General features: G+C 36.2%; 3 protein-coding genes across 3 annotated transcripts; 1 reads left to right on the top strand and 2 right to left on the bottom strand.

Moving 5' to 3' along the window:
* Positions 1-7,304: 7,304 nt before the first annotated feature.
* LOC129952116 (uncharacterized) lies at positions 7,305-8,392 on the top strand. Its single transcript, XM_056064562.1, has 2 exons — positions 7,305-7,860; positions 7,915-8,392. Exons 1-2 carry the CDS (start codon positions 7,742-7,744, stop codon positions 8,390-8,392), a joined length of 597 nt encoding a protein of 198 aa, XP_055920537.1. The 5' UTR covers positions 7,305-7,741.
* Positions 8,393-8,493: 101 nt separating this feature from the next.
* On the bottom strand, positions 8,494-9,421 carry LOC129940442 (uncharacterized). Its single transcript, XM_056048787.1, has 2 exons — positions 9,323-9,421; positions 8,494-9,267 (listed from the first exon to the last, which is right to left on the bottom strand). The coding sequence occupies exons 1-2, from the start codon at positions 9,419-9,421 to the stop codon at positions 8,758-8,760; spliced, it is 609 nt and encodes a 202-aa protein (XP_055904762.1). The 3' UTR covers positions 8,494-8,757.
* A 979-nt stretch (positions 9,422-10,400) lies between these two features.
* Positions 10,401-17,608, bottom strand: LOC129942373 (mitochondrial uncoupling protein Bmcp). The gene is made up of 6 exons (XM_056051271.1): positions 17,347-17,608; positions 17,034-17,181; positions 16,518-16,937; positions 16,394-16,454; positions 16,229-16,321; positions 10,401-11,321 (listed from the first exon to the last, which is right to left on the bottom strand). Exons 1-6 carry the CDS (start codon positions 17,408-17,410, stop codon positions 11,205-11,207), a joined length of 903 nt encoding a protein of 300 aa, XP_055907246.1. The 5' UTR covers positions 17,411-17,608; the 3' UTR covers positions 10,401-11,204.
* Between the last annotated feature and the right edge of the window lie 8,994 nt (positions 17,609-26,602).

Below are 26,602 nucleotides of genomic sequence, written 5' to 3'. Positions count from 1 at the left end.
AGATGGATGATTGTGATTGGTGAATCTGCTCTTTTGGGTGAAATGTGCAAGTTTGTTGTTTTTGTGTTTGAATTCAATTTAATTCCACAATCCAAAGCATAGATTGTTGCTTTCCTTTTCGTTTCAAAGGGAATTTGTTTGAAATTGATCGAGTATCGTTGTTTATCTCTTTTTTTAAGGGTGCTCTTGTTTTCAGTTTTGTATATGTTTGTCTCTGTTGCACTTAGTTGTTTAGGGCTTTGGAGAGATGTGTGTTTACATTTTGTTTTGTGGTGAAATTGAGAGAGTGAGAAAGTCGAATTGATTTGGTCGCGCAAATGGTGGTTGTCTTTGCGTTCGGTTGTTTGCAGCTGTTGAAAAGAGCAAGGAAGATTTTGTTTGGCGCGCGCGGTTAGGTTGATGGCTAAAACAAATTGTGGAATGTGGATTGCACATCAGTGATAAGAAGTGTTAAGAAACTTTATACATGTCAGAAACAAAAAAGTGATACCAAGTCTTCTAGTATTCAAATTTAATTTTAAAAGGTTATCTAAAGTTATTTTTTATTAGATTTATGAATATTTCACCCTGGTTAATCTGGAGTAGTCATTGTAAACTAGTAAGCATTAAGTATTGCGTATTTTTTGTAACAAAAGTAATTAAAAGTCACAATGACGTTTGGTTAAGTTTACACGAAACATTTCAATAATTTAATCTACAAAATCATAGGAAAGTTTTATCCAAATTGTGTAAATGGCTGCGTTCAATCTCGGACATATAGGCTATCCGGATACCTTTTTGTTAGTGTTTCACCTGTAAAATAAAAGCTGATCAAAGATATCTGAGATGTCAAAAAACGAATCCAAATGACAGAACAGCTGATTCAACACATGAATCAGAAGAAACTTGAAAATTGATTTCAGCTTTTTGTATTTGTTGGTAAACTAAAATATACAAAATGTTACTTAGAGTAGTATTTGAGGATGTTCTGCACATAAAAGACGATGAAGAAGCTATTTGCCTTCTTTACCTAACTATATTTAGGTATTGTCACTTCATAATAGTCCTCGTTTTTGTTAAGATAGTTTTCTGTTAAACGTAAATCGTTTAAAACCGGAGATTTCGCAAGTAAATTATTAATCGTATAGAATTCAAATTGAACTAAGTGGAAATTTAACATTTAACTTCCAAGCTTAAATGTTTCTCTGCTTTTGGTGAACAGCTAAAAGTGGTTTTTATTTTTGAAAGCTATCTGATTACACCTATCCAACTTGTTCAATAAGGTATCTAAAAATCCACCTATCCAAGATACCCTATCCAACATGAGATTGAACGCAGCTAATTATTTCTCATACAAAAGTTGACAGTTTATTCACTAAATGATTAATTGAATCAAATAGCTAAATTATCCAGTTGGTATAACTGAAAGAAGATCTGTCAGAATGATAATGAAAAAAACACACAAACAGAAGAAAGTTTTGTGAGAATCAAATGTTTAAATTGACTTAGCAAAAAAACTAACTAAAACTAATAAAATGGGCAATTTTCAAAGAAGAAAAAAGTTCATTCAAAGTATTATTCACATGAGCACGACCAACGAACGAACGAATATTCGTCGATTTTGACATTTCTTTCACATGAGAGTTTTTAATTTGTCGCGAATGAAGTTTGATTTTGACCACCGAAACCAAAACAAGAATGATTTTTTTAGGTTGAATACGCGCGATTATTTTATTCGTTGCGAGTGTGGATAATGTGAAACGCGAATAAAATTTGACAGTCCGTATCAACTATAATTTTTTTTGCGACGAATAAATTTGTTTTCTTAAACTTATCAATATATGATATTGAAACGTAAAAGTATGCATCATAAATCAAATAAAAACTAAATTGCTATCGTTTTGTTAAGAATTTGTGTGAAAATATATCTTCAAACTTATATAAACTCACATTTTGTAATTCATTCGTCGTTCGTTGGTCACGTTCATGTGAATGCTGCTTAAGAATTTCTTCAAGAAGGGGTTTGTTCGTAGACTACTACATTAACATGTGGCGTTGAAGCGAGCTTGAAACTCGCCTTAATTCTTTATATTCTTGAATCGAGTTGAAATGACCTTGAATTGACTCGATTCCTATTTAAAGAAAAATTGCACATGAAGTAGGTACCATGTTCAGACCTTTCTTTTGAATTGTGTTCAAGAGACTCAAGTGCGTTATTGGAGCACCTGCCCAGATATTAGAATTTTACTCGAGTTTAGGTCGAATCGAGGCTTTACAAATTATAGCCAGATCAAAAGGGGTGGTTGTTAAATATGTTGTCACTCCACAACAAGTGGTTTGTAATGCACATACCTAGAACTGAAAGCTGTCCCGTTTCCTCGATGCAGGTGCCACCCATATATATGTAGAGGCATTGGGGAAGGGTTACGATTTAAAGACAGTAGACAACATTTTTTTATTCCCCAACAATGCTGTCAAGATAAGAATTTATTGAGCTTATCATACGCTGCCTTTGATAGTCCACATCCGAAGGACAAGGATGGAAACCTACAAACTAATAAGAAAACTCTGAGGATACTGTAGTGGGTTAGAAATTTTAGACAGAAGATCGATTATAAAAATAAGAAAGAGTGTCGGAGACAAAAGGGAGCCCTGGGGCACACCAGCGTTTTTTTGTGGATATCAGATTTAAACCCATACAATAGTAGATAGATTAGATAGATAGATAGATAGATACATTTTATTCATGAAAAACAAATTTTTATACATTGTATTGAATAGTGAACATGAATAAATTAAGACATGACAAAGTTTGTCGTGTGTCTGTAGTATACAATATTAAGTGACAATAATTCGTTTATAATTTTTAAACATTAATTTGGTTTTTAACTGATATATTTTGCCAAATATTTGTAATATTACAATTTTTAAAACAATTTTCGTACACTTCGAGTTTAGTTAAAAAGAATGAATTTTAGTTTAGTTAAAATGGAATGACTTTTAGTTTAGTTAAAACAAAAATTAAAATTTGAATTAATGCTAAAAACATACATTAATGTATAGCTAATTAAAAACTTTCGGTGATTATCCTTGTTCTATAAGCATAGGCCTTACTATAATAGTTGAATAGAAGCTGCCAGTCGAAACCATTTAGATAACTCTTAACTTCCTCGATGAGTACAACATTTTTACCAAAGTAGTGACGCCTTATTTCTTTAAGCACGGGGCAAACCCCAATAAAATGAAGGATGTCTTCCCTCTCTTGCAGATTACATAAACTGCAGTTCCCCGCCGTTCGATGTGGAGTAAAGTTTAATTTGATGAGTTCACCTCTAATTTTGAAAATGGTCCCTATGTTGTAGCACGAGAAACAGCTTTTAAAATAGTTATTTTCATTAAGATTGTAATTGATTAATGAATAATACTTTCGGTCTGTTGAACTGCGAGCTTTTTCGATAAAGGCATATCTTTCATTTTCAGTCTGTTGAATTGTTTCATAAAAGATCTTTTTCCACTGGTTTGAGTTAGCTTCTGACCGGTTAATCGTCATTCCACAGTTTCCGGCAAGTTTAACCCAATTTTTGACGAAGAGAGTTTTCTTTTTCAATGCATACTTAAGAATCATCTTTGGAAGTCTTGATTCTTCCACATTAATCACCCTTAATAAATAATCTGCATGAAGTTTAAGAGCAGAAATAAACCCGACTCCAGGTGATACATATATTTTGGCGTGTTTAATGGAAGGTAAAAGATTTTCCTTAGAAAGAACCGCAGCAGGCTTTCAGTTACCTCCTGTCGTTCTATCCCCCAAACTTGTGCACCATAAAACATAATAGATTTGGCTGTAGCATTAAATACACTATATTTGGTGGTGATAGTTATTAAATTGTTGCTGAAAATGTTTTTCCAATTCTGGCATATTGCTGATTTCGCCTTATCTACTTTATTTATTAGGTGGTTTTCCATTTTTAAATTGAACGATAATTCCAATCCCAGATAGGTATATTTTTTTACTACTTCTAGCTTACGTTCGCCATATTTCCAGTTTTCACCGCTTGCAATTCTTCCGGACCCTTTTTGGAAAATCATAACCTTTGATTTTTCCACATTTACCTCCAGACCCCATATTAAGCAATACTGATAGAGCTTGTTTATCATCAGTTGCAATGAAGATGGTGATTCAGAAAGAATGACTACGTCATCCGCGTACATGATAACCTTTACGTTTACCTTTGTGTTGTCAATATCAACCCCACATGTAAGCCACTCCACAAGGTCATCGAGAAAGAGTGCGAACAGTAAAGTACTATTCACATGAGCACGACCAACGACCAACGAATGAACGAATATTCGTCGATTTTGACGTTTCTTTCACATGAGAGTTTTTAATTCGTCGCGAATGAAGCCACAGCCGAACACCATTCACCACCGAAACCAAAATAAGAATGATTTTTTAGGTTAAGTACGCGCGATTATTTTATTCGTTGCGAGTGTGGATTATGTGGAACGCGAATAAAGTTTGAAAGTTCGTATCAACTATAATTTTTTTCGCGACGAATAAATTTGTTTTCTTAAATTTAATCATATATTATATTGAAAAGTAAAAGTATGTATCATAAATCAAATATAAACTATATTGCTATCGTTTTGTTAAGAATTTGTGTGGAAATATGTCTTCAAACGTATATAAACTCACATTTTGTAATTCATTCGTCGTTCGTTGGTCGCGCTCATGTGAATACTACTTAAGGGGCTGAGGTTGTAGCCTTGTTTGACACCTCGGTTTGCAATCAGTCTTTCTGATCTGTCTCTACCATTGCTTATATTTGCTGTTGTTTGCTGATAAAGTTTTATTAATGCACATCTAATTTTGTAGATATTCCTAAATTGTACAGCTTGTAGAACATTGCATTTCGGTTTATCATGTCAAATGCAGCCCTAAAATCGACAAAGAAAGTATAGAGCTTTTTATAATGGTCAATTTTCATTTGTGCTATTGAAGTTAAGATGAAAATGTTATCTACAGTAGAGTAACCAGAGTGGAAGCCAGCTTGAAACTCGATGAGTTTTTCGTTCACGGAAACCCACTCTTCGAGTCTTTTGTATAATAATGCTGTATAAGCTTTTAGCACCGAGTTCAACAAAGTGATCCCACTATAATTGGGTGGATTTGAGCTGTCACCTTTTTTGTATATTGGTAATATCAAGGACTCATAAAACTGATCAGGTAGTGTTCCAAAGTTAAATATAATGTCGAGTGCTTTTGCGAAGTAATCTTTGAAGGTTTGGGAGCTATATTTGTATAGAATTCAGCCGGTATGCCGTCAGGTCCTGATGCTTTGCCATCTCTTAAGGAATTAAGTACCGATTCGACTTCTTCAAATCTAATTTCTTTATCTAAAAGATCGTCCACAATGTTGGGCTGTGCAAAACTCCACGTAATTTGATCCGTTTGGTATAATAGTGATTCAAAATGGAGTCGTAAGCTTTCCAAGGGAATCGAAATTTGTTCTTTTGATTGGTAGTTAACAGACAATTTTGTAGTTAAAGACCAAAATTCTTTTGCATTCTTGCTTTGACTTAGTTCACATGCCACATGTATTTGAAGTAAACGGTCCTAAAGGTTATTTCTAATCCAAAAAAGAAGAGGTTATTCAATACCAAAAACACGATATCAAGTGCAATGATCTTGCTTTCTCCAAAACTATTTGTTCCACTGTTCGGTGAGATAAACATAAGACCACAAGTGAACCTATTGCTATGAAAGCCACCGCCGTTCATTAAGCTTTCGTTTTTCATGATCATATTTCTTAAGCTGAAAACTGATCAGCGATTTCATGGCCTTGGAAAGAAGGGATGTGAGTGCAATTGAATGATAGTTAGAAGGTCCATCCACTCGGAAAGGGACCTCTAGAATAGGACAGATGGAAAAGCTTATGCATTGGTTTTGCCAGATGTAGAAGGGCACCTCTTCAGAACAATTGCTAGGATAGTATCCAGGCCGCCGGATTTGTGAATGTAAAGATGTTTACTCTAGCTGCTGAACGAGTGCAAAAGAAGATTTTTCCCCTAGAATCGTTTACGGTTTCAAGTATAGGTGGAGTCATGTCACTTATTGGCAGCATCGAATTAACAGCAAACTGTGCTGCACGCAAATTGACTCTATCAATCGAGCTTACAAAAGAAGTGTCATTGGGCAGGTTCAGGAGCCATAAGGGAAGTTTCTATAATCTGATGGGCCAAAAAACTTGCCTCTCAATTAAAGCAATTTAGTTGGGAAGTTAGTCAAGAAAATCTCCCTAACTATCTAGTCAAGTCTATTCATGTCAAAATGACAGTTGATCATGTTTTCTCATTCAACTGAAGGCTGAACTTTATGATATTGGTTTATTTATTTTCTGCACAACTCCATTTAATGCTTTCTGTAAAAGGGTTCCTTGTCAATTTGGAAAAGAAATAACTAATATTTCTTTACAATACAAAATACAAATCGTGATGGACTTGTTGCCTGCTTGAGGAGTGTTTTGTAGACACTAATTTGTTGGTACTTTTTGTATTATGAACTTAAAGTAGAGGTTTGCGAAGTAAAGTTCTAAATTTGATATTCATGACACTTTGAAAACTAGCTAGTTCCTAAGTCAAAATTTAGGTACGTTAAAAGTATGAAGTTGACTGCAAATAATGTCCCTTACCTACGTTCCCTGAACCTGCCCATTGAAACTTACGTCTTTGATCCTAATACCCTCTTTACAGCTTTAATCACACCATCATTTATTTTTGGGTTTGGGAGACTAGTTTCAGTTACCAGGATCGTACTAAGAGATTCTAATGTAAGTACACCAAAATTTGTATATCACAGAATAAGGGTTTCATTATGCTCTTTTTGAAGATTTAATGGCGATTGCTTAATTCGGTATTATAGTACGACAAGAGTATGATAACTTAGGCATTAAAAATAATAATGTCTTTTTGTAGTCGGATCAAAAGGAGCATCTTTTTTACCGCGTTTATGAAGTAGGGTAATTGAAAAAAAAAAAATTTCAAAAGAACAGCAACTCTCTTCTTTAATCCTTATTTTAAACCCCTCCCATAGTTTCATTTTGACCCCTTTGCAAACAAACAATTATAATTAATTTTTGGATCAAATATTCTTAATTTGTGATATGTTTTCTCCACTTATGAAGAAAGTAGAAGCTGAAAGGGCAAACTTGAGAGTTTTCTATCAAATTTGAATTTCTAGTACATTATTGTTGCTTTTTCTGTAAAAAAAATACATTTGGTTTTATACAAACATTTTTAATAAGACATGAAGTTAAACATACAGCCCTATTATAGCTATCAACTATCAACTAGATACTTGATACATAACAATATTTTTGATGCATTGGTATTATGGCTATCAACTATCAACTTTGTTGATGAACTGTGAATTTTATCATTATTGTGAATGATTTTTTGAGATTACTTGGTATTACGGATATCAGAAAAATAGATACACATCAATTATCATATCAACCACAAATTCTTGGTTGATACGTCTCAAATAAATTTAGAAAAAATTATAAAAGGTACGTTTTTTTCATTCTCTCCATAGAATAAAATATAAATTTAAAGAAACAGCGATTTGTACGCATTTTTTTTTTTTAAATTACTTTTTATTGACGATTTTTAATTCGGTTGCTTTAGGAATATTTTCGCATGCAAACAAAAAACTTATATTTCAGGATTTTCAAAGGCAAAAAAAAATTTAAGAAATTATATTATGATTTCGACGGAATTGTTTTTTGAAGGGAGTTATGATGAAGTTAACGCAAGTCAGCAGCTCAAAATACGCAGAGCATTACGTGATTCTTCCAACCCAATGGATTTGGACGAACACATGTAATAAGATACTTTTCTTTAATTCTTCCATTGGCTGATGAAACTTCATTGTAGATTCATTCAAAACTTCAGGCTTTCCAAACAAGCCTTCCTGGAGGTGTTAAACGATATTGGGGAAAAACTTAAACCGATCAAAAGCCAGCAGTCCATTCCAAATGTACTAAAACTAGCAGCGGTTTTAAAATTCTTTGCCCAAGGAAGTTACCAATTGAGCGTAGGAAACGACTTTAATATTGGTATGGCACAACCAACAGTGTCAGTCGTTCTTAGTGAACTGCTTGGTGTATTGGAGAATTATATTTGTCCAAAATGGATTAAATTTCCATACTCCCAAGAAGAAGAACGTAGGGCTAAAATTTATTTTTTCGAAAAATGTGGCATTCCAAATGTAGTCGGAGCTGTTGATGGAACGCACGTTAAAATTCTCGGACCGAAAAAGGATCTTCGGCATGTTTATTATAATAGAAAAGGCTATTATAGTATAAATGCTATGCTTGTACGTTTTGTTTCACCATATCATGTTACCGCATAAGAGATTCCATTGCAAGTTTTATGCGAAATGAATAAATGTCTAGCAAATAATTAATCAATAAAAAAGCGGAATTTTTGTACTTCATGCTTGTTTTAATAACTTAAAAGACAAAATAAAGATAACTTATTGAAAACTTAAACAGAATAACGTAAAAACTCAAAAACTAAAAATTCACTTCATATAAAAACTTAAAAATTAAATTAAATTCAGTCATATAACTAATTACACAGTAATAATCAAACTGGATGATAATGGTTCATTAAATTTTGCTTCGCTTGCTCGATTTCCAAGAGCTGTTTTTTAAGTTTTAGTTTTGTTTTTCTGTCGTTCTCTTTGTTTTTGATGTTTTCCTTGTAGAGCAATAACTATTCTTTTTTAATTTTAAGGATTTCACTTTTTTTTTCTTTTTTCAAAATATAAGTTTTTTTGTTGTAGTATTCAATATTGTCCATACTCTTTTTAAGATGATTCAATGTTGTTTGCATGCTACTCATCTCAGAAATCATTTTGTTGTAAAAATTGTCTTGTGCCGACGTTTGGTTTTCCAGCAATGCAAGTCTTTTTTTTTCATTTTGGTCCTTATTTGAGGTCCTTGGTTGACTATTTTTCGGTGATTGCACTAAGGGTACAATTTCTTCGACCTGCACTGCTTCGTCTTCGTCGGCAATAACACCTTCGTCAGTCAAATTTGTTAATTGCAACCCAAATTCAACACCCGGGGGATTAACACAGGCATTAAAATGCATTAGGCGACTTACTGCTTCTTCATCATCAGTCAATCGGATTGTTTTATTAGGTCCTCCGCCAGTTGCAATTGTCTCTATCTTATTTTTTGTAACTTTTTTTTTAATTTTTGTTTTTTGATCAATCCATACCTATTAAAATCAAAACATTACAAATTGAATGTATACTTAAGCAAATTATACTCACTCTTTGCCACTTGGTTGAGTCGCGTTGTGGAGGCCCCAAACTATTCAACTCCACTGCGATAGCTTCCCACTTTTTTCCTAGGTCCACTTTGGACAACATCCCCCTCAGGATTTTGCTCCATCAATTCTACCATTCTTTCCAATTGCTTCCTGTTACTTACTATTCTGTTCCTAAATAAAATATATTTTTTAAAATATGAAAACTTTTTTATTAGAACAACTTACATTTTCGCAAAACAATTTTAACTCCAGAAGTCCAGACACATAACAAAATTTTAAAACAATAATTGAAAACGTCAAACGAGAAAAAAAATCTCATTCACAATAAACTATTCACAATCGGTTCAAAAATTAAAAGTTGATGTTCATAATACCGATTCATCAAATAGTTGATAGATATTATCAACTATCAAATTGATACTCATAATAGGGATGATAGTCGAACATAGTTACCATATACATAACATAGTTAGCTATTGAAAGCAGACATATAAAATGTGCCCACGGATCAAGTTTGAGATACGGGATTACCGATTTCGTATTTCAATATATGTATGTATGTAAATAAATATGTTTTCTTAAATATACTATACAAAAATATAAATTAATTGTTTGCTCCCTTAACGTGTCCATTTGAGCTTAGTGATAGGACTTGAGCATATTTTATTCAGGTTCATTTTTGGCCCTCTGCAATTTGATATTTGATTTTACTTACCTACCTGTAAAGTTAGTCTTATCTTTTTTTTCAACTTTAAATTTCAAACTGAGGAACTTTAAGAGTTTCCGTCAAGTTGAAAAATAGTAGAAAAAACAGCTAGAAATAAATTTTCAATTTATAATTCGAAAAACCAATAATTTATTTCCCAGTAGTTATGACACATCCGTGTAATCTTACCATTGTTCCAAAACAGATCCAACAGGAAACAACAATAGGTCGAGAAGCTGACCTTTATCGAACTCAATGCTTCGACCCTGCATAAAAGTAGCGAAGGTCATTTTGGGATGGCCTTATTTGAAAACAAACCATGCATAACCCACTTACCCAAAATTTTACAATTTAATAAAAAAAATAATTTTCAGGTTTCGTAAGTATTTTTATTTTGAGATTTGTTTACGCCTTATATTAACAAAATAAATGTCGTCAATTTTTTGTTTATCATTATAATACAGAAAAAATAAAATTAAAAATTATTACAAAAGAAAAAACTTTTTAAAACTTAACACAACTCTCGTAAATATACAGATAAACTATGTTTATCAATGTTTGTTTGTTTTTAACTTATTTAACTGCAACCATTACTTTTTTTGTATTGTTTTTTTTTTTTTTATAAATTAAATATGATTTGTATTTATTTATGTTTTTATAAATGCTACCATTTAAAAGCATACAATGTTTGTACAGTTCATTTTTGTTAATGTAGGAAAATACTTTTTTCTTGTTAATATTTTATAATAAATACACCTTATCCTCAATTTGCTTTTAGAAAACATACATTTTTATAACTGTGTTTTAAAGTGTTTGCTTTTTTTAAATGTTCGTATGTTTTTTTCTGTTTGTTTGTTTTTACACTACTTTGGCGTGCCAATAAGAAAAAATTATTTATTTTTATATATATATATAGATATCTTGTAATAAATCGAATTGTATAGTTAAAAATGTCTAAACTATATAATAAGAGGTATAACCCAAGAAGAGCTCCCAAGACAAGAAAATTTAAGTGCAACTCTGGGTGTTGATTTTTTTGTTTTTTTTTTGTTGTATCGAAATTAGAGAAAGAATTCAAAAACTTAGTTATTTTTGAACTTGTCCTTAGCCACTTTTGGTTCTTCGTTAGTTTCAAGTTGATTTTTCTTTGTTTTTTTTCTTTTGTTTGTTTGTACTACTAGAACTTTTTAAGCTGTTCATATGTTATGAAGAAGATAATGTTCCAAGGTCCCATTCGTATCCAAGTCGGTATGAATCCCTTGTATAGAGCGAAAACTCCTTCATTTCGAACAGTCTATAAAGGTAAAAAGGTTAATATAAGCGATATATATATATTTAAAAATCAACTCTTAGTTATTGTTAAATAAATTGATGATTTAACTCAAAGGCTTAAGTATTCGACAAAACTTTCAGAGTATTTAGTTCTATGAAACTAATTAATTCAAATCGGCTGATTGGCTTAATCCATATTTAACGTCTCAAAAAATGAATGTGTATACAATAAGCAGTGAATTTGTTCTAATTTTATTTTTATTTAGTTTGGTCCACTTTTTAACTATTTTAAATTCATTTCTAATGGAAGTGAAATACGCGAACAGTTATGGGCTCGAAAAAATGGTGCATAGGGGGAAGAAAGAAATGGGCTGGAGTCCTCGTAACCGTCCTCGTGTGCCGTGACAAGCGTAACTACACAAACGCATTGGTGCAAGAAGCAGAAGATGCTGCAAACCGTTTACATAATAACCAAAGAGCTGACCGGTGCACACAGCTCAAAGCAAGACCTGGCGAACGAAGTCGACGGTACTGTGAAAAGTTCGGTTAATGAGCAAGTCAGAAGATGGAAGGTATACATCGCCAAGCTCCCAAAAAAAGGAGATCTAACAAAGTAAAACTGGAGAGGAATTTGTGTTCTACCTGCCGTTGCCAAAATAGTAGCAAAAGCCATACTGGCACACATCAGAGAACACCTTGATGTCACACTCGATGCGGAACAAGCAGGATTAGGCGGGATGCTCTTGTATTGATCACATCATACTGCGGATCATTATTGAATAGTGCGTTGAATATCGATCACCATTACACCTGCTGTTCATCGACTTCGAGAAGGCCTTTGATAACGTTAACAGTTAGTAAATTATTTAAGCAACATATGATGGATCCAAGTGTCACGTTCTGCACGATGGTAGGTTGTTAGATGATTTTGAAATTCGTAGCGAAGTCAGACAGGGCTGTATTCTGTCGCCAATATTATTTTTGTTGGTGATAAGGTGATCCAATGGACTTTAAAACCCTATTTAAAGCACTTGGATTACGCGGACAATGATTGCTTACTCTCACACAGGATCATGGATCTCCATCAAATGACAACAAGTGTGGATAGAGAAGCATAATTTGTGGGGCTGAAAATTAATTCCGGCAAAACAAAAATGATCAGCCTCGGAAACCGACCGTCGCGTCGTCTCAAATAAATATTTCCTCACAACGGGTGGAAAAAGTGGAGAGCTTTAAATACCTTGGCCATACCATCCAAGGCGGGACCGAACAAGACGTCATCTGCCGCATCGGAAAAGCAAAAGCGGCGTTCGGTATGTTGTCGAAAATTTGGAGGAATAACCATCAGCTTAAGAACATAGCTACGACTGTTTCGCACAAATGCAGTATCTGTGCTTCTATATGGGTGCAGCACTTGGAAGGTTACTTCAGCCATTACAAGAAAGTTGCAAACTTTCGTGAATAGATGTCTTTGTAACATCGTAAGGATTTTCTGGCCAAACAGAATATCCAATAAGGTCATTCATAGAAGGACAGGTCAGGAACCTATATACTCTATTATGCATACGCTGCAAATCATAAGCTTTGTTTTTTTGCTTCCACAAAGGAACTTGGACTTCTCCAGAATCTACCGTCATCCAGATTTACCATATTGCGATCGACGCTAGACACGCTTCCAGCATGATTGATGTCCGAACTTTCCGAGGAGCTAACAACGACTCGGACCACTACCTCGTTGTAGCCAAGGTAGCACTTCGGGTTTCCAGACCCCAGGTAAAACAGGGAGAAGCTGGGAGAAAGTACGACGACGAACAGTAATAATCGCAAGACATCGCCAAATCCTTTTTCGATCTTGTTACAAGTACCTCTCTCGAAGTTCTCTACCGCCAACACAATGTATCGAAAACCAGTGGCAACATTGGCAAGATGCAATCAGAGAAGCCGCCTCTGTTGTGCTGGGTTTCAAGAAACCACCAACAAGGAACCCCTAGTTTGATGAGGAATGTCGGCAGCTAAATGCAGCTTCTCAGAAGGAAAAAGAGAGGGCAAGATAAGCGTGCGGTCGAAGATGTTGAGAGGCCCCGATCCTGAAAAAAGGCAACCCTCTAAACTGCACCAACTATAGAGGAATCAGTCTACTTATCATCGCCTATAAAATCTTCTCTGCGGTAATATGTGAACGTCTAAAGCCCATCGTCAACATCCTTATAGGTCCTTATCAGTGTGGTTTAAGACTAGGAAAGTCCACAGTCAAATATTCACATTACTGCAGATCCTGGAAAAAACTCAAGAACACCAAATCGACACCCACCATCTTTTCATCGATTTCAAGACCGTATATGACAGCATCTACAGGGACGAGTTGTATAGAGCCATGTCTGGTTTTGGCATCCCTGCCACACTCGTTTTTTTGTGCAGGATAACCATGGAGATTTCACGCTGCTCCATAAAGGTTGGAAACAACTTAAAGGATCTTTCGATGTCAAAAAAGGTTTTAGACAAGGTGCTGCGCTGTCATGTGATTTTTTTAACATCGGGCTCGAAAGAATAGTGTAGAGCTCACACGTCAACACCAGAGGCATTATCTTTCAAAAGTCTGTCCAATTACTAGCATATGCTGATGACATTGACATAACCGGAAGATCTCAGCGTGATGTCAATGGGGCTTTTGTGAGTATTGAAGCAGAGGCGGCAAAAATGGGTTAAAAGGCTAATGAGAGCAAAACAAAGTACATGTTGTCGTCAAGAAAGGACATACAACACCGACGTCTTGGTCAAAACGTCACCATCGACAGACGTAACTTTGCGGTAGTCAAGGACTTCGTCTAGCGAGGCTCCGCTGTAAACGCAGAAAACAACACCTGCGCTGAGATCAAACGCAGAATAACTCTTGCTAACCGCTGTTTCATGAACTAAGAAAGCAATTGAGTGGTAAAGTCCTCCCTCGAGGGACCAAAGTCTTGCTATATAAGACCCTTATCATCCCCGTCCTGCTATACGGTGCAGAAGCATGGACCATGACAAAAGCGGATGATAGCACCTTGGGTCGGTTCGAGAGAAAAGTGTTAGGAGAAGATGGAACTACGAGCTGTACGGGCTGTGTACATCGACGTAGACTTAGCCAGAAGGGTAAAATTCCAACGACTAAGATGGCTGGGTCACGTAGAGCGCATGGAAACCAATGCTTCGACCGGAAAGTCTTCAAATCCACACCCACAGTGGAAAGTGCCCTCACCCAACTTGGAGCACGAAACTGGAGACATATAGCTAGGGACCGAGCTATATGGAGAAGTTTATTGGGTGAGGCATTAGTTTAATAAAGACTGGAGCGCCACCTTAAGTAAGTAAGTTATGGATTACACCTCTTAAACCAGCTTTATAAAGTTTGTTCAAAAGAATGTCATAGTTGACCATATCAAACGCTTTGGTCATGTCAATAAATAAAGCTATGGTATTCCTTTTTTTGATAAAACCCTCACATATTTCGCTGCATAATTTTAATATTGAATCTTTTATTGAGCGACCTTTTCAAAATTCAAATTGACTCTCACTTAAAAAACCTGTTTTATTTAAAATTGTTTCCATTCGCAACTTCAAAAGCTTTTCAAATACCTTGGAGAAAGTAGGAAGTATAGAAATGGGTCTATATTGGCTTAAACATTTTCTGCTGCCTTTCTTAAACAATGGTATAACTTCCGCAACTTTTAAGGATTTTGGAAAAATACCACAAGTAATACTCTTGTTAAACAAGTAGGCTATTTTAGCCAGCAATATAAAAAGCAATCTTTTTAAAAATCATGCTACATTACACATTTGAAAACTTCATGTGACGAACAAGGTTCAAAAACAAAACTATAACATTGAAAACCCTCACAAGCCATATCTGAAAACTTATCACAACTACAATTGTTTTGCGGAGAGCATGGTTTTGATTCAGTTGCAATAGATACAAAAAATGTATTGAATGCATTTGCAATTTCAACAGGGTTTGAAAGTATTTGATTTTCCACTTCAATTTGCAGTATATCTTCTTTGTTAATTTGCCCTATTTAAGATAAGGTTAACAACTTTCCACTCTTCTTTGATATTGCCTCTGCAACTTTCAAATTTATTAATGTAAAAATGTTCGCGAGACGATTTTACCTCCTTAATAACTTTCTGATTAAGTATAATGAATTTTTGTTTAAGTTTTTGGTTATGAGGATATGGTTTACATTTTTGTCTCATTGTATTCTTTTTGTTTATTTTAATAAGTAAACTTTCCGTTAACCATGGCTTAAGTCGTTTGAGCTTACAGATTTTATTTGACCTAGACTTTACTTTATTTTAACGAAAATGTCATAAGCTAATGATGGATTGGCTTCTGTATAGACCTCGTCCCAAAACTAACACTTTAAGTCTGTACTTAACTGTTTAAAATTAATTATTTCTTTGGCTGGAAAGAGTATGTTTCTTTTATAAGAACTTTTTTGTGGCATTAGACCTTTCAGTTCTAAACTAACAATGAAAACCGTACACGATGGCGCAACATTAATTACAACAATCAATGTGATCAGACATGTTCAGAGCGCAAGGTTTTTTTTTAAGAAAAGTGTAATTAAAATTACTATAGCAAAAGTTAAATACCTGTTATAAAACTAACATCGTTTTCTATTTTTTAGTATTTTGCAATGCATCCATCCGTATTGGAGACTTTAAAAGTTTTTTAACTTTTATATAATTTTGAAAGTGGTTAGTTACCTTAGCCAAAAATGCAGTGAAATCACTGCCGAATAATCACAGGAACTTTGAAACTAAAAACTTAAATAAACGCTTTTCTACGAATTAATCTAGATTTGGGACATTGGTTACTATTTGGCTTATATTTTTTCGTCGATTCAAATTGTCTCTGTTCTTCTGTATTGTTCCCATGCAATGAAATCAACTCACCTGAAGAGCACAATCAAAGCTTCCTGTATAAAGTGTTGCTGCTGTAGTTCCGGCATTCGCCACCGCTATACGTCTTTGGTTCATCAACCTCGTCTATAACAAAAAAAAAGGTTACGAGGGTTATCAAGATTTGTTCAATGAAATCATTATTCAAATTTCACAAACCCTTATCACATCAATTGGGGTAGAAGCAATTGCACTTCCTAAACCAGCTACAAAACTAGATCTGCAATAAAATGAACAAAACGTTTCAAAACACAATTCTTTAAAGTTTACAACTTGAACTCACATAAAATGATTGGCTACATGATCTCCAAAGTTGCTCATGAGATGCACCTTGCAGAAGTCATAGACGGGAAGTTCTACAACCGCAATGACAGCCGCCCGCTGAGCTGTTGGCCCGACACCACGCCACAGACCTCCGATTCCCTCGTATTTGTAAATATCGTGGAAGCTCCCCACAAGTCCCTTGTCTTGTGTGCCCTTCCCGTGAACCTGCATACGGACCTTTAGAACATCTGTAGGATTGGCAATTGCACTGGAAATCGCTCCAGCCGTCCCCGCACACACCATATTCTTCCATACTGGTTCGCGACCGGTCTCAGCATCGATGAGCAAGCCTCTTTCGTCAAGGAGTTTCTTCAACGAATAATACGTTCCGAATTTTATGCTTCCATAGGTGGCTTGTCTCAGTACAGCTGGCCAGATGCTGCAAACACAAAATCACACTTTGAATTCGAAGAAACATCCAAACTACCAACTTTGTTGATCGCATCGAAACCAAAATGGAAATCGAAACTCTCACCCAGAATATAAAGCGCCGATTCCTTCTTCCCTTGTTATTTTTATAAATGCATCTATCATGCCACGGTATCTCAGCTGTGTGAATTTTCCATCGATCTTTTGACCTTGAATCTGAAGGCGGGTTTTCGATGTATCAATAGGAAATGTACCTACAAAAGTTTTGTCAATAACAAAGAAAGAAAAACATATTATGCAATATTTTGACTACGGCACAGTGGCGGGGCGGCAGCTGGAGACTTTCAAGTCTCAGCTCTCGTTCCAGCAATTACATTTGAGCTTTGAGGTGATTCTCTGTTCGATGAGGAATCACTTACCAAATTCAGCTGTAATTGATGCGACTCCACCGTAAACAAATAGTCTCCAATCTCTATCGCCCATTACACGGTGTGGAATCAAGTGTCTGCTATGAGCAAATTATTTGGAAAAACAACAACCAGATCAAGATTATTCGTGTTTATTCTCAAGAATATGTACTTGGGGTTTTATCTATGGTTAAATGCAATTAGAAAGGAATCACAAAGCAAATATTTGTGATTCTTTTCTTTCGATTTTGTGAACGAGAACGACGACGAGTGCTGCATGTGGTCAATTTCCAGGATTGTTTTTTTTTATAACACGGATGTGTCAAATGAACGTCAGGTGGATTTCGGCTGCGTTCAGTGGGCAAGCAGTGGTAGGTGTTAATTGTGAGTAGCACATTTTAAAATGTATTCAATTGGTAGTTTCTATAAGATAAAATCGGAAATCTACTTTAATTTAATTTCTTCTGTCAGGTAAACACGTAAAAAGCCATTTTCTTCAGCTCAACTTTCCTTTAACGAATCACGAATTTTTGACACCCAGTTATTTTATTTGTTATATACGTGGGAATTAACAATAATTATCAATTTAAGAGCGAGAAAATATTTATTTATATTTCAAAGTTCATTTTTTGACATTTTTTCTCTGTTTTTTGTTTCAGAGTTGCCATGCTTGATTTTCTTGGGAATTTGATGCAAGAAAATCATACAAAATTTGCTGGACATAATTCTTCCCTGATGCTAAATCTGTTAAGACATTCGTATTGATGTTTATTCATGGAAAGTTGAATAAAGTTTAATATTCAAAATGGTAAATGTAACGTAAAAATGCTGTAAGTTAACGACAACAATGTCAAAACGATGATGAAATCTAACACCTCACATGAGTCGCCTGAAAATGCCAACACATCAAACAAGTCGGAAAACCAACACCGTTCGTGGGAACAACATTGCAGAAGGGAAAATAGTATTAAAGCTCTAGATTTAAGAACAAAATTGTCAATGGCGCCCGAGCAGGGACCGGGAAGTGCAGATACAAATACATGAAAAATATCGCCTCAAGTAGCCGTCAACTACTAGTGAAGAAAAAATATATCACCTTAAGTAGCCGTAAACTACTAGTAAAGAATATCGCCTCAAGTTGCCGTCAATTACTAGTGAATTAAAACATATCGCTTTAAGTAGCCGTCCGAAAATAAAAAGTGTTAAGTGCAAATAAAAGAAACGAATTAGAAATAGTGCTATTTTAAGAGTGTGGAGAAACTAAAGGGCCCTAAATAGCCGTAATTAGCAGATAACTCAACAACGGAAGAAAAGGAAGCTACAAATCAAGCTAGCCGCTCCACCAAATTAACATCAAATTTTAATTTTGTAAGTTTATAAAAATTTAACACATTTTATTTTAGTGGTATAAGTCAAGAAAAAATCATAAATTGAATTCATAATTATTAGATAAGGAATACAAATAAAATAATTGAAATTGAATATAGTAAAAAAAGAAAATAAAAAAATTTAATTTTGTAAGTAAAACTTAAAAACTTTTTATTTTAACAGCGTAAGTAAAAAAAGGCGCTGAGGCCTGGACCCTGTCAAAGAAAGATGATAGCGTCTTAGAATGCTTCGAGAGAAAAATTCTTCGCATAGATGGAGAATGGAGGAGAAGATATAACGACGAACTGTACGAGCGACACTGACCTAGTTAGCAGAATTAAAGTCCAACGACTTAGATGCCTAGGTCATGTAGAGCGGATGGACATCAATGCTCCAGCCCGGAAGGTCTTCGAATCCAATCCCGAAGGACGGCGCAGTAGAGGAAGACCGCGACTCAGGTGGCGCATCCAGGTGAGAGAGGACCTCAACCAACTTGGCGTGCGAAACTGGAGACAGCTAGCTAGGGATCGAGCTGGCTGGAGACGCTTGTTTGTTGAGGCCCAGGTTCGCCCTGGACTGTAGCGCCACCTTAAGTAAGTAAGTAAGTAAGTAAAAAACAAATAAATCAAATTCATAATTATTAGAAACAAATAAAATATAATGAAAGAAAAATTAATATCTCAAAAAGTTAATAACTGGAAAATTTGTGCTAATCATTAAATCTAGAAAATAAAATCAATAATAAATGTCAAAAGACGATATTAATTCTGTTGAAAATCTTTTAAAAAATATGTCTATTAAATCAAATCAACTAACGGGTAATACATGTAGAGTGTTCGAGGCGAACTTTTGGCGATAAAGGAAGTCTTGTCCTGGCTGAAAGAAAACGTGATACCAACATTTCTATCTGTATTTCCTCTGATAGCCAGGCCGCTATCAAATCTCTGGACTCTGTCTCTTCAAACTCTATAACAGTTCATAACAGTCGATCATCTCTAATGGAGATGGCGCAACAGTTTAATATTCACCTTTGCTGAATACCGGGCCATACAGACATTTCAGGTAACTGTAAGGCAGATAAACTCGCCAGAGACGGTACAGTACAGCCCATCCTACCACGTTTGGCAAGTACTGGCATGCCAATTGCTGTATTGTAAACTGTTTCTAATGCAAGACGCTGCGAGGAGGGCAGGCACCAGGCGGAACAACATCTCCACGTGTCAAGCCACAAAAAACATCTGGCCAACACTGGATATAAAACGTTCAAGGTGCTTGCTCTCTCTAAGCAGATCGCATATAAGCTTGATAATAGGTGTCATAACCGGACACTGTCTAATAGGAAAGCATGCCACGAGACTAGGCGTATTCTCAAATGACCTTTGCAGAAGCTGTATGGACGAGGAAGAGGAAGAAACGGTTCTTCATCTTCTCTGCACATGCCCTGCTCTGGCTCGAAAACGCAAGAATTACATAGGAGAATTCTTCTTTAACGATCTAAACGATCTAAATCGTATCGGTATAATCAGCCTCTCACGTTTTGTAAGGGACTCAAGCTGGTTCCATTAAGCTTAGGAGAAAGATTCATGTGGTATCACAATGGGCTATTAAACTGGCCTAAGTGTGTCCGTTTCCATATTGGACAGCCATTATAACCTAACCTGACGGGTAATACAAGAGCCCAAACATCCTCTTCCAATCCACAAAACCAACTACCCCCTGACCTAGCAAGACAAATAAGTGATTTAGTCATAAGTACAATTAAAAAATAGATAATCCTTTTTACGATTTAGAAGACGTAGAACAACCTATCGACTTTTCAACGAACACAGACGACATTGACAAGGTACCGGACATAGTGAAATGCTTAAGAGAATTTTCAGGAAAACCAGGCGAGTTTAATTCTTGGAGAAAAACTGTCGATCGCATATTCACAATGTACGACAGTTTAAGGGGTACCTCTAAATATTATGCAATGCTCCATACGGTTCGCCATAAAATAGTAGGAAAAGCAGATAGGTACTGCTTTAGAATTTTACAGGACACCACTAGATTGGGGCAAAATTAAGCAATGCTTAATGGTTCTCTATTCTGATAAGCGTGATATTAGTACTCTGGAATACCAACTTGCTTAACGCAATCAGTCCATTACGGACTTTTATCAACAAGTTTACCAACATCTTTCGTTGATATTGGATAAAATCGCTTGTTCATTCCTTAAAGGCAATAATTAATGCGTATCGTGACAAAGCGCTTGACACATTTATCAGAGGGCTAAACGGGGATTTACCTCTATTATTGAGTATAAGGCAACTTCCTTGCCTCAAGCCCTTCATATGTGTCTCAAACTCGATAATATGACTTACCGAATGCATTACGCCCAACAATATCATTACCAAAATCGGCAACCCTAACAGTCTCATCAGTACCAAGCACCTAACTACAATCGTGTTCCGCTTCCTCCCAAGCCACAACAACAACCAAAGGTAACATCAATGGAATTGGGATCTTCTACAGAATCACGTAATAAATATCAATTACCAAAATAGACCAACATTCCAACCAAACCATCAACAAAACTACCAAAGAAACTATCAACAAAATAATCAACAAATACCTTACACACAAAAACGACTGGCATTTCAACAAACGCACACTCACACACCAAACAAAGTCCAACGAACTTTTTACACAGAAACAAATCCCGTACCAATGGAAGGTGGTAGCGCTTCTCTTGAAAAATATGACCACGATCAACATGACGATGTCAATGGAATCGAAGAATTAAAACATTGAAATAACCGTCAAATCTGCGGTCGATAAGTCTTCTTCCGAGCATCAGCAAAGTTTTCGAATAGACTCTGACTAAGTGGGCTGCGGACAACAAAATAATTCCGGATAAACAGTTCGGATTCAAGCCGGGTCATGACACAATTCATGCTGCGTCTAAACTCGTTTCTGATATCCAATGGAATAAATGAAAACAACAATGGACAGGTGCTGTTCTTGTTGATTTGGAAAAGGCCTATGACACCGTATGGTTAAGGGTCTTTACCTAAAATTGCGCAGGCTTGGCATAAGTAAGCCATTGTTATATATACTTTATGATATGCTTAACGGTAGAAAGTTTGTTGTCAAAAGTGGCAATGTTACTTCCACCACCACAGCATTCATTTAAAAATGGTCTTCACCGATTCTCTTCAGCATTTACACCAGCGATCTGATAGGTAGTCTTATAAAGGCAATCGCGTAAGCCCACGATCTATTTGCGTACAGAACGGCCCACGCAGACGAAGCTGAAGCGTGTATGTGTTTCAGCCATGACTTGTTTGTCAATTTCGGCTTTTATGGCTGAAACACATACACGCTTCAGCTTCGGCTTCGTCTGCGTTACGTTAGGCTTGCTTCGAGGTTGCTTTGAATGAATCTATTATTTCATCCCTCCAAAGAGCAAATATATTGTTTGTTGACATTTTTTTACTGCTGATGAGCTGTCAGACAAAGCAAATGTTCAGAAAATTGAATTAGAGCTTCCGTTTGGAGTCACATTACGTTACATTACATTCTTTTTCTTACGATTGTCAAACAAAACGTGAGGTCGAAGCTACATTGTGATAGCATGCATTGAATTCCTATGGCTGAACTCGTAAACGTCAGGCGAAGCTGAAGCTGAAGCGTGTATGTGATTCAGCCATCAATGAACTTTTACTTGATGGGATAATACGCCCATATAGATCGCCATACAATTCCCCTGTATGTATAGTCAGTAAGAAAGAAGATGCCACGGGTATAAAAAAATACCGTATGGTAATCGACTATAGGAAATTAAATACGGTAACGATAGCCGATCGCTACCCTATAACCGAAATTAATGAAGTTCTCTATAATATAGGGAAAAATAAATTTTTCACCACTTTGGACTTAAAAACCGGATTCCATCAGATTTTATTAAAAGAATCAGATAGAGAAAAACCGCATTTTCGATAAATAACGGAAAATACGAGTTTATTCGTTTTCCCTTTGGGCTGAGAATGCCCCTTCTATTTTTCAACGAGCTCTTGATGACGTACTCCGTCAACACATTGGTCATCGATGTTATGTTTATATCGATGATATTATAATTTTCGGAAAACTGAGGAAGAACATTTCCAAAATCTTCAAATCATTTCAAGAACACTCGAAAAAGCAAACCTAAAGGTCCAAGTAGAAAAGTGTAAATTCTTACGAACAGAGGTCGAGTTCTTGGGATTTATCATCTCCCAAGAAGGCAAAAGGAGCAATCCGAATAAGGTTAAAGCAATTCTGGAACTTCCGCCATCAAGAACTGTTGGGGTATTATCATAGGTTCATACGTGATTATGCAAAAATAGCCAAGCCCCTTACATCTCTTCTTAGAGGGGAAAACGGACGTTTGTCAAAACACATATCTAAAAATCAATTAATCGACTTCAACTATGAAGCAAAAGATCCATGGAACAATATCAAAAATGCCCTAGTATCAAAAGAAGTATTAATTTTTTATCCAGACTTTACAAAAACTTTCGAGCTTGCAACAGACGCCTCCAATTTCGCCTTGGGAGCGATACTATCCCGAACAACAACAAACCCATCGCATTCTTATCACGAAGCCTTAACAAACCCGAAGAATCATACGCGACCAACAAGAAAGAAATGCTCGCGATTATTTGGGCACTCACTTCCCTCAGAATGTTCCTTTACGGATCAAAGAAGGTCAATAAGACCTTTCTGCATTTCTATAAAGAAAATTTGCCTATGGTCGTAATATAAAGATGAAGTAATGCAGAACTGTTTGCTTCTCCGACAAATATTTTGATCAGATCGGATGTCGGGTTTAAGAAAGAAGGTCTTGTTTTTGGTGGCTGATCACAACTTATATAAACCTGAAGGTGAAAATTTACACTTCTAAGAAATCTTCCATTTTTACCCCCTGTTTATAAATAAAATAAGAAAATATAAAATCATATTGCTTTACCTTTCTTGGCTATCCTCCAAAGATGGACGTATTAATTCAAAAACTTTTAATTTAAATTATTCTGAAAGATGAAAGCTTCTTTATCCCAATAATAATTTATTTTACGCTTGCGTCTTTAAAGGAGGAGTTCTTCTGAATCAGATTAAATGTCACCGACCATTTTAAGATAAAATAATTGAAAAGTTTATGGATATGTATGTATATGACAGACAAATGTCAAAGCGCACTCTGATATTTTGAAAAAAAGTTTGTAAAAAGAAAGTGAAGAAATTTTAATCTAGAATCATTGTACAACATACATATATTTATTAATTAATACAAAATTTGAAAGACTTAACTGTCCCTGATCTAAAGGCCGAACTAAGCAAACGTGGCTTAAGTGGGACTGGCGTAAGAACGGAACTCTTTAAACGCCTGCAGAAAAATCTTGAGCAACAAAATAAAGACCTACATACTTTTGCTTTCGAATTAGAAGCAAAAGTGGAAGAGGTAAATGCAAATGTTGCCTTATCTAACATGGTGTTAGTTCTTTTAGCCAAATTTGAAGAGAATGAAAAGAATGTCCTAAAACAACTAGAAACTCAAAGCTTCTAGCCAAAGAAGCGACCAAAAGCTAGAACAGCAGAATATTTTAGAGCGATTCGACGAACAGGAAAAAACCTTTTAGAAAGCAGGTTTGCGGGCTTCAAAGAGAAAATCAGTACTCCCGAAGAGCCCGTCGAAAAAAATGCACGTTTCGAGAAAATGAACAAGCAAATCGAATCCCTTACAAATGAACTAGAAAAAGTGAGAAAGTTGAAAGCTCGTTAACCTTCTGGTGAGTGCTCAAGGAAGAAAGAAGTGAATCAGCCAAGCTTTGATGGTCAGATTCCGTGGTAAATCGACAAGAAACAGCTAAACAATAGGACACAGAAAAGAGGTGAAACTCTGCAGCAGCTTCAGGCAGATATCGAGCGATTGGTTCACCTGGCATATCCAACTCGAGAACGGTAACGAGATAATAAATCAACTTGCTATTGAAGCCTTTGCGAGAGCTGTGGGCGATATAAATCTCCTAGGGGCTATTCGAGCTGCCGGAAAGCGAACACTATCAGAAGCATTGGCTTTCGCCCTGATGATGGAAGTTGCAGAAAAAGCTTCCCAAAACGTGCATCGCGTAAGAGAATTAGAATTCCAAGAATGCTTTTGTCAGAAGGCCACTGTGGAAAGGAGTCAGCGAGGCGGACCAGCACGATGCCTGAACTGCAATAAGACTGGGCATATACAGCGATAGTGCAGATTACCGCGAAGAGGAACCGCATGGCAATACTTTGGAAACAGAAAGTATTCAACTGGTCAAAGTAACAGCAACAACGTTGATTCCGAAGTTGTTTCCCACCCGATAGAACGAATAAGAACCAACTTTAAGGAGCAGAAGCTTCTTTCTGGTACTGATGGCCCCAGGAATGACATCCAGGTTTACCAAACGAAACGTGACAACAAGAGCAGACCGTATAGGCAAGATTGTAAGCATTGCAGACGACAAGAAGGTTACTGTGGTTAGTCCAACGAATCCAAGCCGATTATGGCTGGAGCAACGTCGAGTTGAGGAAGGCTCAACAAGAAGACTCAGATATCGAACCCATCCTCACTTGGAAGGAACACCAGGAAAAAACAAAATGGGCAGATATCTCCGACAGAAGCTCGTTTCATGTCCAAGAGGGTGTTCTTCGAAGTAAATGGGAATTAGCAGATGGAAAGTCTTATGTAATGCAGCTAGTCTTACCGAGATCGAAGGTTAGGGACGTTCTGTGAGAGATGCATGGTGGAGTTTCGGGAGGCCATATAGGAGTGAACCAGACGCTGGAAAAGGTTCGACAACGATTTTACTGGCTACATGCAAGGGAAGATGTCGAGAAGTGGTACCGAAAATGCGATACCTGTGCTGCCACCAAAGGCCCGAACAAAAATAACCACAGCTAAATGCAGCAGTACAAAGAATTGCAGTAGACGTGGCGGGTCCATTTCCGGAAACAAATAATGGAAAACGTTATATTCTGGTCGTCATTTCAGCAAGTGGCCTGAAGCATACGCCATTCCAAACCAAGAAGCCAAAACAGTCGCAGACCAAATTGTCTTCAACTGGTTGAGCAGATTCGGCGCTCCATTAGAACTGCATTCTGACGAGGGAAGGAATTTTGAATCAAACATATTTCAAGAAGTTTGTGGGCTTCTTGATATCAAGAAGACAAGAACAACACCATTCCACCCACAATCTGACGGCATGGTAGAACGTTTCAACCAAACCCTGAAGGAACATCTTTGCAAAGTTATGGACGACAACCAGCGAGATTGGGATCGACACGACAATACCAGGTTGAAAATAAAGATGTTCAGTGACCGAATGAAGACACGCTACGATATACGAGCGACAACAACAGAGTTCCAAGCAGAAGATCGGGTGTGGCTTTACAATGCCCATCGACAAAAGGGGTTGTCACCGAAACTTCAACGTGACTGGGAAGGTCCATTTACAGTCATTACAAAAATCAACGTTTCCATGACTTTGAAAATAAGGGAACTGAGTGCTATTGGACGATAGTTGGAGGAGGAGGAGGATTCGTAATTTTTAGGGACAGGCTGGACAAATGCTATTTTACATACGCTCGGAAAGGGACCTGTAGATTAGGAAAGATGAAAATATACTAGCCGAGCCAGCGGATTTGTGTATGTCAAGGATTTTCAGTACTCTTGCAACTTGCAACGAAGGAATATTCGTACCATAGAATTGTGTATGCTTTCAAAAACAGGAGGACTCAAGACAATCTCAGGTAACGTCGAATTAACTGAAATTAAGTTGGTTAGGAGCGTGCACCAACTTATCTGTAAACTGCATCACCTATAGAGGAATCAGTCTACTTAACACCGCCT

The sequence above is a fragment of the Eupeodes corollae genome, chromosome 1 (genome assembly GCF_945859685.1).
Source record: "Eupeodes corollae chromosome 1, idEupCoro1.1, whole genome shotgun sequence".
NCBI lineage: Eukaryota > Metazoa > Arthropoda > Insecta > Diptera > Syrphidae > Eupeodes > Eupeodes corollae.
The sequence above is the reverse complement of the archived record's forward strand: the minus strand, read 5'-3'. Positions and strand labels throughout refer to the sequence as shown.